Genomic DNA, 14,989 nt, shown 5'->3' on the forward strand with positions numbered 1-14,989 from the left:
ATATAGCAGTTTCGCAATATCTATGTTAAACTTTCTGCGACATGTTCCTTAATCATTCTATTTTGACATATTTTATCTACACGAAATAGTGAAATAATCGAATAATCCAATTTTGAGATTTACGAATGGCATCCTCTTTTTCCTTGAAAAGTCTATATACGCTCGTGTAACCTGAAATGTTTGTGATTATAAACTTTATTAAAATGCTTTCGATTTAAAAGTATGTGGCCAAATTACCAGTCATTTCACGTGGAATTTTGTTATCAATATTTTTAGCGAATGGATTTGCACCCTTTTCTTATAACAATTTAATCATTTCAATTTTGGCAATAAAGACAAAAATAATTTTAGAAACATATTTGTTATTATTGTTTATTGAGTTGTGGCAAATATTTTTGAAAAAAAAAAAACGATGTATGTTAAAAAATGTTAGAAAACTAAAAAGTCTAAGAAAAATTAGGACCTATTAGGTCCTTTCAAATGTACACGTTATATGCGAATTACAAAAATCTGACTAGTAAAGTGCACATAGTGTCAAAGTGCACACTACTGCGCGATAAAATTTCAAGGGGGTGAAAACAGGTCTCTATTTTTTCACAGAAGATCTTTTCCAGTTTTTTTTTGCATTATTACGATATAAATATAATGAAACCACTTTATCGAACTTCCTTTGTACGAAAGAAATTGCTCAATTGAGATGTTCTTCCGATTTTTTTTAAATCTATTTGCAAAGTCATCATTCGAGTTTCTTCTGATCTTTATGTTTCAAGTACATTTGTATGTTTCGGAACTTTTCAAATAATGTCAAATAATCAAGGCGAATGTCACAACGAACATACTAGTATTATATACAACCGGCTAAGCCTATGAAGAGACAAAATGCGAATTCCCCTCATCTGTGCCATCTTGTATTCCATAGTTGAACTCAATTTAGTTACAATGAATTGAATCGAAAAAGAGAAAAAAAACAACAACAGTAACATGGCTACATAGATCTGTTGACCAGTGAGATACGTATAGCAATGGAATGAAAGAATGAAGAAAGCGTATATGTGTATGTATGCATCAGCACGCATAGATGTACAGCTCTGTGTGGCCGTGCTATTGTTGTTGTTTTTTCACTTTTTCATTTCAATGCTACAGAATTAAATTCAGTTTTTGCATCTAATTCACACTAAAATCAGATGGCGCTCATTAGCGAGATTCGCAAAAAAAAGTCTCCAATCTCATACAAATATACACCGGCTGATTATATATTTGGTATAGGGTCGTAATAGGTCGCAATAGTTTGGAATAAGCGGTAAAGTGAATTTCAACAAATACGCTGTTCTGTTGACAGAAACGTTATGTTTTCAATTCAGTCGTCTGCGCCTAAACATTTCAATATTTCATTCTGAATATAATTTAAATAAATATAAATATAAAAAACATTTATAAAATTAGATTAGAAACATTTTCAGTGAAATGAATAAACTCTACTTATACTGACGACCTTCAGCATTACGAAATTCCAAATCACAAACATTACGAAAACGCAATTGCATGTTTCAGTCAAACCTACGAAGTGATTGATTTCGCTGTTTACAGCTCGTCAGAGCAGCTTTGCAGGCCAGTACCATCTGCAAATCACAGCATCTTGTGGCCTAGGCAGATGGATCGGAGGACTGCCGGCGAATAACCGGATGAGAAAATTCTCCAAAACAATTGAGAAAACAATTGTTGGCGCTCAAAACAAGTCACAAAGTGATATCAAATGTTTTGAAAAATAAGGATTGTAGTTCAAATTTATTAAAGAAAAAAAAATTACTTTGTTTTTTTACGACACTTTCGATAAGATAAATTAGATTAGAAACATTTTCAAGGATATGAAAAAACTCCACTTATACTGACGCACTTCAACATTCGTAATGTTTGTGATTTGGCATTTTTGTTTCTTTAATAGAGAATTTATTGTCCAATGAAAAAAAAACGGTTATTATTTCAGTGGTAAAATAGCCGATCTGAAAAAAGTTCCCATGTATATTTACCGCATGCCGTATCAGAGCCAACCAGAAACACATTACCTGCTACCTCCCTTTGAATGAGCGACTTGCATAAAAATAACACAAACAGTTGATTTTGTTTACAAACGGCTTTTATTTGAATTATGAAATACCCGATTTCATTTGAAATAAGAAATAAATTTCTCTTTATTTTATCCATTTAAATATTTAATTTTTCACATTTTTAACACAATATTTATTGCATTTATTTTATGCATACATTACTACATCTTATTTATAGTCAGTCTATAATTTTTTCCGTGAATGTGGTCAATATGTCTTGCATATCATTATTGTACTCGCAATGGTTTAATTTTAAGTTTTCCAATTGCGACAACAGTGAACGAAGTTCGTTGAGGTTCCCCTTTAAATCAAAACCATCTAATTGGAGATATTTCAACTTTTTTAACCAATATTTTCCAAGTATTTGTACGAAGGGGACATCTGATTCGAATCTCCATGCGTCAACTTTTAACGTCTGAATTTCGGTGCCCAAATATTTGAAAATGTTTTCAATTTCATTTGTTTTCATTTCAGGTATATCCATCGGTAGAGGATTCAGTTCCAAATTCTTATACTTCTTTGAAAATGCCTCTTTGGCGTGTGCATTGAACCAAGAGCACACGGCGCCAACATTGGACAATTCAGTCAAATCAAAATTTCCGAAGATCTTACGCATACAATCGTCATTGAGTGCATTGATGATATTTGATGGAGCATCTTGGTCTGGTGCGATTAATAGGTTGGGATTTTGCAGCTCTGGTATATTATTGGGTTGTTGACAGTAGCTAGCGGCTTCAATTTGAACCATTCGATTTTCGATATATTGTAAACGCTCTTCCAGCGCATCATATGCACTTTGAACCATTTTAAATTGGACAAATGCCACAGTTTTTCCGTGAGTTCGAACGCATTCCACTTCACCAAATCGCTGAAAATACTTTTTAATCCGATTAACCTGGAATCACAATAAATGTTTAACGAATTCGAAATATACTTTGTGACTGGAAAATTTCTTTTTAAAAAAATGACTTACGTGGAGTTGAAGCGGTGCAACCTTCAATGTGCGAATGGGAATTCGGTTGAGGTTTTTGTTTTTATAAGCATTCAGTTTTCGGTTAAACCTTCGCATGATGGACGATCAAAGCAATTATTTTCCTGTAGATATATTCGAAATAAACATTAGTTGAAATAATAAGAAAGATAGGAAAATCGAAAAAATAACGAAATCCGTGAGTACTCAACTTCCAGAACTCTTTGGACCAGGTTGGATCCACATGCTTCACAAGATTTATTTCCAGCTCATGTTCGGTTATGAACAGTGATGGTTTTTTCCTATCTGAATAGCGCTAGCTATTCGCAGCGTCTGAACAGCATTGCTGCCCAGATGCTGAATCGAAGCGGTTGCCGCACGCGTTTTGTATCACAAAACATATTATCATATAGTCTAAGTACGAGGGTCACTATTTAAGTTTTTTCAAAAACATATATAAGACAATGGGGTTTCATCGAAAATGGTTTTATTGTTTTTCAAAATATTCGCCATGATGATCAATACACTTTTGCATTCGCTCGAACCATTTGTCATAGCATTCATGCCACTCCGAAAGTGATATCTCCAAAACGTGTGTTTTGAACGCATCAACTGCTTCTTCGGGCGATGAAAATCGTTGACCACGCAGTTTATTCTTCACGCTCGGGAATAAAAAGAAATCGTTGGGTGCCAAATCAGGACTGGACGGCGGATGACCCATTAAATCGATCTTTTGACCGGTCAAATAATCGGCTGTTTGATGAGATGTGTGAGAGCTCGCATTATCATGATGAAGAATTATTTTGCGACGGCGGTTGTTTTTTCTTATTTCATCAAACACTTCGGGCAAACAAATGGTGGTGTACCAATCAGAATTGACAGTCTTACGAGCCTCTAGTGGAACTGTTGCCACATGACCACTTATCGCGAAAAAACAGGTGACCATTTGCTTCGCAACACTTCGAGCTCGAACAACTTTTGTTGGGTTATCTTCACTTTGAAAGACCCATACAGTCGACTGCTGTTTAGTTTCGGGCTCATACGCGTAGATCCATGATTCGCCACCAGTGACGATAAAATACACGGATTTTGAAACACCACGATTGAATTTCTTGAGCATTTGTTTACACCAATCGACACGAGCCTTTTTTTGAGCGATTGTCAAATTATGTGGTATCCAACGAGAGCAAATCTTTCTGACAGCTAAATGTTCATGTAAAATCTTAAATACGCTGGTCGCACTAATGCCTAGGGATGCCTCAATCTCGTGATATGTTACATGACGATCTTCCATTATCATATTTCTGACAGCATCGATGTTTTCTGGTACAACAACTGATTTTGGACGACCTTCGCGGAACTCGTCGATGAGCGATAGGCGACCGCGCTTGAATTCGTTGTACCAATTATAAATTGTCCGAAGACTTGGTACTTCATCGCCAAAGGCCAAATGAAGTTGATCAAAACACTGTTGTTGTGATACACCCAATCGAAAGTGGAAAAAAATAATCGCTCGAAAATGTTCACGAGTAAAATTCATTTTTTGGCTGAGACGCAATTTACATGTTACGGTAAACAATACAAATAACGATCGAATGACAAAACGTTCTGAGAACGTTTATGCTACAAAATGTTAAACTTAACGAATATGACAATGGTTTGCATCGGGCAATACTAAAACATACATATTGAAGAAACTTAAATAGTCGCCTACGTAACCAGTGAGCACACAGAGTATGATACACTAATACCATAGTCAGTATACAATTGCATGTCGAACAGAGAACGAACGCGAACGTATATGCTCTGTGTGGTACAAACGAAGTGTGTTGCGCGTGCGGCAACCGCTACGATTCAGCATCTGGGCAGCAATGCTGTACAGGCGCTGCGAATAGCTAGCGCTATTCAGATAGGAAAAAACCATCACTGGTTATGAATGCAATTTACTCTATAATATCATGTGAGATGAAGCAAGATGCCATGAACGGAAAGTGGATTTTGTGGAGCAGGTGGATCCAACCTGGTCCAAAGTGTTCTAGAAGTTGAGCAGTACTACATATGAACCGCTTAGAATAAAAGTAGATAATGGTAGAAAGTTGAAAAAAAATCTCAATCATAAAGTTCTGTGAAAATAATACTCAATCAAGAAAAAATTAAAAATAAAAGTCGATCAAAAAATGAGTAAAAATAATACTCAATCAAGAGAAAAAGTTAAAATAAAAGGCAAACACAATTTATGATCGATTTTTATTTTCACTTTTTTTCTTGATTGAGTATAATTTTCATAGCACTTTATGATTGAGATTATTTTTAACTTTCTACCATTATCTACTTTTATTTTAAGCGGTTCATATTTTTTCGATTTTCCCAAAGTTAGAAAAATCGATTGGTAGTTTTTCCGATTTCCATTTAACCCTTCTAGGTAAAGTTCGAAATAAAAACAATATAGGATAGTTACGGTCTATTAGACCGTTACTATTTGCGAACTAAACGATTTTTTTTAACAACTAAACGACGAATTATCTTTCTTCTTTCCAACGAATCGTTCTATTTGAAAACCATATACATTTGTTCTCTTTATTATGGTATTCGTATTCGATCACATCCATATTTCACACATGGTGTACGTGTATAATACAATAAGAACCGAATAGAGAAACATATCGACCTAATAAAAGCAATGCGTACGTGCATACTAGGTAGACTATATGTCAACTGTGTATGTGACACGTATAAATTCAGGTAAAAGTCTTCATGTCATTGAAAAACAAATATAATTTATACATTCATTCACCTCGGCACAAGTATTTTTTCAACTATTGTTAACTATAAACTGATTAACAAAAATCCAACTGGATTCATTTGTACTTACTCTATTGAATTGTTATCAATTTTCAAAAATTTCAAAGCACAATATCAAATATTATTGTATGATTTTGATAGAGAAAATCGTGAACACAAATGCAACGCATACGAATGCGTGCTCAAACTCAACTAATAACAAAATGATGTGACACATGTTCGGGAAAACATACAAAAAACATTTTGATTTGTTTTGGATTGGAGGAATTATAACAAGCATTAATACGCATGCGTTATTTTGAGTCTGGAGTGAGATGAATGTGCAGGTGCTATTTATAGTAAAATACAGATGATGTGCATCCAAAAATGCGGCCCTTAATACACACGGTTTACGACTTAAGCAAATATATGAAATATTGAAAGTAACTTATTGTATTTGAACCATCGCGCATCGTGTCATGCCATTTGGTGAACCTTTTGGTGTAAGTAAACAAAACTCACTTTGTTGGCATCGGCATATAAAAAATGCGAAGAAAATCAGAACAAAACGATAATGGATTTGAATTGCTTTGTGAAAAAGCAAGCAAAATAGTAAACATTTTTTCATTTTAAATTATTTTTTGGAAATGTTGTTCCATACAAAATTGATCTTTCAGTCTGTGAAAGGGGCCGTGCCTTTATATGATTTTGTACATAACAAAGAGACAAAGAATTTGATAACAATTGTGCATGAGTGATGGAAACGTCGTAATTCTCCATATTAAATAATGAAAACACTTTACCCCGAAATCATAAACTATTCAAAGCTATTCTGCACACTGATGTAATATCCAAAAAATCAGCAACTGGAATTTTTATTGATTTTAATTACTTTTTGAATTTTCCACACTTATTGCTTATACATTGTTTCGTTTCAATATTAAAATGCCAAACAATGGAAGATACTGAACAAAATATATGAAGCGATTGTTATCAGGTCTGGAACGGAACTGACTATTTAGTACACAAATTCTGGTATTTTAACTGCATTATTATCTGCTTCAAAGTAAGGAGTGGCGGAAGCACATTAGTCAATTGCCGATCGATGTAAACGGCAAAACATAATGTTGTCATTTTCAATGGAATTTCAGACCATATTTCGGGTCACTTTCATTCGATTCAGGTCTTAATTGATAAAATAAAATGTCGGGTCATATGACATCGTTATAAAATAATGAATGAGACTGATATGTTACTCACAACAAAGCTGAATCACAGTATTCACACACACTTGTTCTATAAAATCTTCAATGGGATAAATTAGTGAGCAGGAGAGGTCGAAAATTGTCATGAAAATATGCTGTGTTCTACCCATATGTTAACTACATAAACCATTATATATTAATCATTGTCTTCGATCATTGTATTTTCGAATCGAAAATTTCGATGCTTATTTCTTCGATAGCGGAACATATTTGAATAAGCAATCGGAGTAGCGAAAACACTTTATATTCGTAACAACATCGTCTCAATGCTTGTATAGCGAAAGATGCGATACTCAAATATTGGGAAAAATACTAATGACTGATAAACAACGAAAACTGGTTTTTTCGTGATTGTATTTTCTCCGAAATAATTTGATTAATGGACTTACACAGACAAAAATGCACAAAAATTCAAACAAAATGAACCGACATATTTTATTAAAGATAACTGAATTGCTTGGTAATGTAATGCGTTGAAGAACAATTCGTCAATGTTTTTCTTTTTTTCAATTCATCGTTTCATGATTCAAATCTGTTTCATATTCAACTTGCCCAGAAAAGAATTTTGCTAGTCGCATAACAATGTGGTATTAAAATTGAAAGCGAAAAATATCGTTATAATAATATAAAAATATCCGAAGAAAATTTCAAACAAAAATTAAACAAATTTTTCCCATTACATATCAGTTAACTCCGATTGTTGCCGTATCTACTCAAAAGATATAAAGTATGCATACAGTAAAAACGGAACCTGACTTTTGTGGAATTCTGGTCAATAGTGGAAAAAAATTCCGCCGTTGAGCTCTCCCATACAAAATGACCTGCCAATAATGGAAAATGGTCAGAAAACGCTCACTCTCAATAGTGGAAAAAATTTGGGAAAAATTCTTTTATTTCCTAGGGTTTTTCGAACGCGAGAGATATTTTTTCGATTTGCTAGGGATTTTCGATCTGTTTTTGGAATTCAATTTTTTTCCGATTTGGAGTTCTGTTTTCGCTAGGATTTCCCATGCGAAAAATTCTTTCCATTTCTAGTAATTTTTTTAATGAAAAATTAATGATAAAAATATGTGAATTTACCCTCACTAATCGAAAACCATTTCTGAATTGGCGTGAAAACCTGTTATTAATGGAATCTGAGTTTAGTGGAATTCGTGTCAATAGTGGAAAAAAATTGTCACCGTGGGATTCCGTTATTGACAGTTTTTACTGTATATTCATATCTATTGAAAATATCGAGAGGAGAGTATGTTTTTATTCAGACATTACTCAGCCATAAGCGCTGAATAACATACTCTCTTCTCGATATATTCAATAGATATAATGATTTTCGAGAAAAAGGCCCACAAAAAACATGTCAATTTCATCGTTGGGGCACTTGTGTGAAAAAATGTGTGTCTACAAGGTAGCTGCGTGATAAGTGGTAAATCTCCATACAAAACCAAATGATGCAATTTAAAAAAAAAAATGTGTAAATAAAAAACGAATGCGAACAATTTCTTTTATACAAACGACAATGTTTTCTCCGAACGCTTTCGTCTAAAACTCGAGTGTGTGAATCATTTAAAAAAAATTGAAACCTCTTCTACTCTTTCTAATCTATTTTTGTGTGTTATGAAGTTATATTACACTTCTGAAGTGATATTATTTGGCAAATAGTTTGATAAATTACTGATACCATCCGGGTATATCTCAAAAGCATATGATAAGATTGGCACACAACATGAATTACGCCCAAATAAAACTCCAAATTGAAGTATTTCACAATAACAGTTGAAAAGAGAACACTGGTAAGACCACCTTATTTTCGCAACGTTGTGTAAGAATTTCAAAAAATAATAATACTTTGTTTAAATTGTCCGGTCAAATAGCAAAATGTTCTGCTGCCAAAGTAATCCAAACAGAGATCAAAAGCCCAAAAATATTTTGTGGCAAAAAGATAAATTGACCAATTTCACTACGTACATCGATATTTTTAATATAAAAGGTCATAAAATATCATTGGAATCTTTAAATCGTTTATTTATTGGAGAATTTTCTCTATTAAAACGAAAAGGTCATTTAAAAGTTTGGACAGAAGCTGGAAATAAATTATTTGTAAAAGAAATGTGGTTGGATGCCATGAGAGCGTATAATATGGCATTGCCGGACTCTATTCAAATGGAAGAGATTTATTCGCTTCGTGCGCCTTGCTTCTATCATTTAAAAATGCCTGAACAATGTTTGATTGACTTGGCGATGATAAAGAAATGTTCAAATGGAAGCCTACCCAAGGAACTACAAAACATCGAATTGGAAGCACGTCAACAAATCAGTGATTACAATTCATCGAACGAAGGAAATAAATCGATACTGTTTAGTATTTGCGAACCGGCTTTGGACTTTGATGAGCATGAGAAATACAATGGTGTAGCCAACTGCTTGGAAATCAATTATAATGAAATATTTGGACGACACATCATCACAACACAAGATCTTAAAATTGGCCAAACAATTATTGTTGAGGAACCATACACGATTGTTACTTCATTCCAACCGGATGGATCCGGCTCTACCATTCGTTGTTTATCCTGTTTTCAGGCATGTAAAAATTTCATTGCCTGTCCACATTGTTCCTATGGTGTTTTTTGCAATGAAGATTGTATTAAGAGTTCATTGCATAAATTTGAATGCAACATGCCTGTAATACTATTTATGGAAGGAATGACTAAATTTAATCTTATTTTACGATTAATTGTTAGAATAAATGATGATTTTCCCGATGTCAATGTTTTAATAGAAACCGTCAATTTGTTACGCAATGGCAAAGAGGTGACTGGTTTGACGAGCGATCGACAAAAGAACTTTTGCCTACTATTTCAACTTGTACATCATCACGAAAAATTGTCTTATCATCAAATTGAAGAATTACGCAAAGGTGCTGCTTGCGTGTTTCTTACTGTTATGCGATTTCCGGAATTTACGAACAAATTCAATAACAATTTTCGCCGTCAATTTTTGCAACATTTTATCTTCCATTTGTGTCATTTTGCACCGCATGCTTTTCGTTTGTTCGAAAACTGTTTGATAGGAACCGAACATGAACATTCATTAAAAGCTTTCGAAGAAAAAAGTCTTTATGCGTTCGCTATGTATCCATTCAGTTCGTTTATAAATCACTCTTGCATACCGAATGTTGCATGGTTCTCGGTTGGAAATCGATTAGTATGCAAGGTGCTCAGACCAATTCGAAAAGGAGAACAAATTTTTCGAACATATTTTTCGTAAGTTATTGCCTTGTTATACATATATTTCCTAATAAACATTTTATTTAATTTTTTTTCAGTTCTGCATATACACAGAGCTCGGTAAGCTCATCTTTGATTGCTGATTTTCTTAAATATCAATATCAGTTTGAGTGCAAATGTTCGATTTGTTTAAAAGAATGTGAAATTCATTCAAATCGCGAAACGAATCTTGAGAACAATTCACTTTATAATGATGCATTTGCATGCGAACTTCTGTCGGTAAATGCATACAAAAATCTACCATTGGAAAAAATTGAATCGTACATCGCAAAAGGAATTGAGTTTCTAGAAGAATATGACCCATTTCATCCAATCACCAAGACGATGACAATCCAGAGAACCTTGATGAACCTTTGGATGCTATCAACGTCACGAATGACGTTCTTTCACCGGTCATTTTATATGGCTGTACAGGTCAGAAAATAAACAATTATTTTTGAAAATCTTACGACAAATCATTTAGTATTTGAGTTTTTTTCGACTTTGTATTAAATAAAGAGTGATCAATAAATCATTTGGTACCACATACGTGCTTTTTTATTCTACATTTGATAGCAAATCGCTTAAATTTGTTTTAAATTTGCGACCTTTGATCTGGTCCGAATTTTCAGCTAGAATGCCAAAACTCACTATTTTCGAGATACCAAATTGGTATTACCAATAAATGTGCAAAATAACATCTTTCTTATAAAACATTTTCCGCTTTCGAAAAAGCAAGAGCCATCTGTAGCATATATACTAGTGTCCGCACTACTCCGGTGCCAATAACAGCTTTGCTGTAAAAAGATGAGGGAGATTCGATGGTCGTGACTACTTTCTTTGCATTAAGTTTCATTGTAAAACTTCAATCGATACAACAAAAGTTTAAAAAAATGCCATATCAAAAATGAAAAAACTTAAAATGACTTGCTTTTTGAATTAATACACATTTTATTTGTTTATTTACTATACATTTGTAAATAGATTTGAATTAATTCTTTTCTTTATTTTTGACGTGAATACTTTACTGTGTGCTTGGTTCAGGTTGATTTTGTACATTTGAAACTGTTGTATTCAATTCTTCTTCAAATTGATGCTGATTAGATTGATTCAGTTGTGTATTTGGTAATTCCAAATTAAGTTCGGCTACCATAGATGGTAGTGGATCCGTTGGATTGTCGCCTTCAATAACAATCTCTTCTGGATCCGGGGCACGCGGTAGAAATTCTTCATTTTCATAGATTTGTGTGAATAATTTCTTTGCTTGTCGAATCGACTCATCATAGTCAAGTTCAAAGAATGGTCCACATGCAACATAGCAATTCGAAGGCATTTTGACTGTATCAACGCATTGTACACATGATGGAATATTAAAATACATTGACCATAAAACTTCGTGTGCCTCATCTTCGTTAAACAGTAACCGTTCATACGGTTCAATGTCCGATTTCGGTGAATCACTTCGAGCACGACACACAACATGAACTAGATCTAATTGTGGCGATAAAATAAAAATTAAATATTAAAAATTACCAGCAGACAGATAAATTAAAATGAAAAAGAACGAGAGATCAGAAAAATTAACTCACACAAATCTTTTGGAACGGTTCCACTCCAGTGTGTCAATTGAATTACAAACGCTCCGGTCGATTCGTTGCCATTGACGGCATTGACAGGAAATTCATCACCGATTGGTGGTAATTTCAAGAATTCAACGCCACCACCAGTGCTGCCCGGTTGTTCGCATAATGGTCTAGTTACTATGAATATTGCACGCGATAATTTACCGCATTGATGCGGATTTGTGGTGGATGTTTCCATTGTTTTAGGTAAAATATGTGCGAAATGATTAATTTCCGTTCCAGATATGACTATTGATTTGGCTTTTATCGTTTGTTCGTTACATTTAATTGCATTGAATTCGTCCAAAGATTCATTCAATTGAATCTCAGTAATTGGTCTTTTTAGGCAATAAATTCCACCAAATACAGCGCTCAATCGACAAAAACATTGTGGAATTTCACCACAACCATACATTGGAAATAGAAACGGTGAATTACCGTAACGACCCAAACTTTGCAAGAATTTTTTAACTCGTTTCACACCATCCGGACAGAGTGTTTGATCGTCACACATCCCAATCGAATAGAGTATATAATGAATCAAATTTTGAGTAAGTCGTTTATGCTCCAAATAACTGCGGAAAGTTTTATCCTCAAAATCTGTGAAAAAATTAAATCAATATATTTAGTTAGCTATTTTATAATTTGGATAGAAAATGTGGCACCTTTGAATTCTTCTTCATTTTCGACGCTTACGCAGCTCGATAGAACCTTCATAAGAAGACGTTTCTCGAGCACGGTCACATCTTTGTTCGTGAATACATCGGCACGCGAACAAGGCACCACTTTCATTTCATTGTTAACACAGGTAATGATCCGATCAATGGCTCTGAATTCCGCATAACGTGATATATTCGATGAAATCAGCAACTCAACCAAATCACCACGAGCAAACAGCAGCTGACGAAAAATGGAATCATTTTAACATGTAATTCATTTTCACTTAAGAATATTATACCTTTGGAGTTAAATCGATGTTAAATTTGCGAAAATCATGCATCACACGATCTCTCGTCCAAGTATTTTCCAGTTCATCGTTATGTTCTTCGGTTTGCTCGTCAATTTTCTCATCGTCCGTTTTATTACCAATTTCAAGTATATTCGATGGTATTCGCCACTCGAGTTCAGCATTTTCAATAATAAAATTCACATTTGGATCTAACGTAATTATTCCATTGTTCACATTTACATTTGGATTGCAATGAACACATTTATTGTTTTTCGCTAATGTTTCAATGCTTTCTAAATTAAATGAGGCCCACAAACCACCATAGTAATCATTTGAATCCAAATGTAAGACTGTTTTTCCAATTCGACTGGCGGCCGCTGACAATATTGACTCCGTCAAACCTGTTGTTTAAATCGGTGCCACCAAACAAAGTTGAGCATTAGAACAAAGCACAGCTAAATTATCAGATTATTTCTTTGTCATCGTCGTACACAGTTTTTAACACATACCTGTACCAATGACTATTAAATCAAATTCCGTGGGCAATGAATCGTCCGCAGTCGACATGCTGAACTCAAGTGATTAGTCACTATTGTATGTAAAAAAAAAATTCAATTTTTTTTCTCATTCAACTTATAACCAATGAATTTTCTTCTTATTATTGCGTCCGTGATACATAAACAGTGCATATTTCAACACGCAATGACGTTTTGACAGGTTCTGTGTTATCGACGTCATATACATTTTTTTTCGCTTTTTCTCTGCACATTGACAACCAAATTGAGTTTAAAACACAACAGCGAAAACTATGGCTCTGGGCAAATATCGTTCACCAATTTCCATTGGATTCATCTTTGTGTCCGCTGCAACGTTCTTTAGTTTTCGGTAATTTACCATTGCTTCTTGAATATTTAAGAAAATCCACAGTTTAATCGCATTTTTTTTCTCTTTTTTCCACAGCAATGAATTATTCAACACAAACCTAGAAGAACAGCGTAAACAGTTGTACGGCGATCCAGAAGAACAAAAAAAATCGTTCGAAGCCGTTTGCAAAGAAATGAATGTTCCATCTAACAAGTTTTTTTAAACGAAATGAATCGTGTAGAGATTATTTGAAATAAAAAATCATTTTTTTTTTGTTAAAATACAAAACTACAGCAGCTCTTTTTTTCATGCGATAACATATTTTTTATTACATTTGGTTTAAATGAATGGATTATTGTGTGTACAAATTCGTCTACAGGAGACGATACATTCTATGTGAATAACAATCATTCTAGATTTTTTACATGATTCTATGGTTTATGAACGAAAGCAGCACGAGGATCATCTGGGCGCATATAAACTGGACTATATTTATACTTTGCATTGTTTGGACCTTTCATGCCGAGCTTATTTTCACGATAAACTTTGGTTATTGCAACGCTTGCCATAATTGTTGCAGCTACTCCGGACAGGATAACTTCGGGAATTTCATTTAAGCCCTGCTTAAATAACGCCACCATCTTTCCACTGGATGCCATCGTTCATGAATCTGTTGTAAATAAAAATTGAGAATCGAAATGAAAAGAACACACATACACACGGTTGTTTTGTTGATTGAGTTGAATTATTGCGGAAATAATATAGAAACGTTTACAGCAAATAACTTAACATGAAATTCACATCAATTTATATAAAACAATGATTTAAACCAAAAAATCAAATCAAAACAATAAATACTCACATTTCTCTTTTGTAATTTGATTTTTTTCTCGTCTGGACAGATTACGTGATTGAATAGAAACTTCGATTTCGCTTCAAAATGTCATAATTGTATGTAGATTTAGTTTCTTTAATGAACACCGCGAAAAGCGACATTTGACATAGCACATCTATTCAATTCGCCCCAGTGCATCAAATTAATTTTTTAAAAATGTATTGAATGAAAAACATAAGGGAAAAATTTGAGAAATATGGCTGAAAAGAATGAAAATTTAAATTCAAATATAAACCTTCATTTTAGTGTGCGCACAGAAGAGGTCATTTACA

At 33.8% G+C, this 14,989-nt stretch overlaps 3 protein-coding genes and 1 long non-coding RNA gene across 7 annotated transcripts; 2 read left to right on the top strand and 2 right to left on the bottom strand.

The window, feature by feature from the left end:
- Positions 1-2,203: 2,203 nt before the first annotated feature.
- LOC116346137 lies at positions 2,204-8,645 on the bottom strand. 3 transcript variants are annotated; one of them, XM_031776078.1, is made up of 3 exons: positions 8,616-8,645; positions 3,079-3,200; positions 2,204-3,000 (listed from the first exon to the last, which is right to left on the bottom strand). In XM_031776078.1, exons 2-3 carry the CDS (start codon positions 3,172-3,174, stop codon positions 2,284-2,286), a joined length of 813 nt encoding a protein of 270 aa, XP_031631938.1. In that variant the 5' UTR covers positions 3,175-3,200; positions 8,616-8,645; the 3' UTR covers positions 2,204-2,283. The 3 variants fall into 3 exon arrangements, with proteins under 3 accessions (XP_031631938.1, XP_031631930.1, XP_031631921.1); XM_031776070.1 differs by lacking the exon at positions 8,616-8,645 and adding an exon at positions 6,660-6,847; XM_031776061.1 differs by lacking the exon at positions 8,616-8,645 and adding an exon at positions 5,948-6,092.
- A 140-nt stretch (positions 8,646-8,785) lies between these two features.
- LOC116344695 (SET and MYND domain-containing protein 4-like) lies at positions 8,786-10,934 on the top strand. 2 transcript variants are annotated; one of them, XM_031773367.1, is made up of 3 exons: positions 8,786-8,911; positions 8,993-10,384; positions 10,447-10,934. In XM_031773367.1, the coding sequence occupies exons 2-3, from the start codon at positions 8,997-8,999 to the stop codon at positions 10,832-10,834; spliced, it is 1,776 nt and encodes a 591-aa protein (XP_031629227.1). In that variant the 5' UTR covers positions 8,786-8,911; positions 8,993-8,996; the 3' UTR covers positions 10,835-10,934. The 2 variants fall into 2 exon arrangements, with proteins under 2 accessions (XP_031629227.1, XP_031629234.1); XM_031773374.1 differs by lacking the exon at positions 8,786-8,911 and having other exon boundaries at positions 8,927-10,384.
- A 380-nt stretch (positions 10,935-11,314) lies between these two features.
- On the bottom strand, positions 11,315-13,675 carry LOC116345241 (rab proteins geranylgeranyltransferase component A). The gene is made up of 5 exons (XM_031774463.1): positions 13,468-13,675; positions 12,968-13,359; positions 12,675-12,909; positions 11,977-12,609; positions 11,315-11,878 (listed from the first exon to the last, which is right to left on the bottom strand). The coding sequence occupies exons 1-5, from the start codon at positions 13,523-13,525 to the stop codon at positions 11,412-11,414; spliced, it is 1,785 nt and encodes a 594-aa protein (XP_031630323.1). The 5' UTR covers positions 13,526-13,675; the 3' UTR covers positions 11,315-11,411.
- LOC116345250 lies at positions 13,437-14,115 on the top strand. Its single transcript, XR_004201491.1, has 3 exons — positions 13,437-13,552; positions 13,643-13,843; positions 13,919-14,115. It is a non-coding gene; the product is annotated as an uncharacterized LOC116345250 (long non-coding RNA).
- Positions 14,116-14,989: the final 874 nt, after the last annotated feature.

Source organism: Contarinia nasturtii, unplaced genomic scaffold (assembly GCF_009176525.2).
Source record: "Contarinia nasturtii isolate CC-2019 unplaced genomic scaffold, AAFC_CNas_1.1 Cnas_scaffold_129, whole genome shotgun sequence".
Classification (NCBI taxonomy): domain Eukaryota; kingdom Metazoa; phylum Arthropoda; class Insecta; order Diptera; family Cecidomyiidae; genus Contarinia; species Contarinia nasturtii.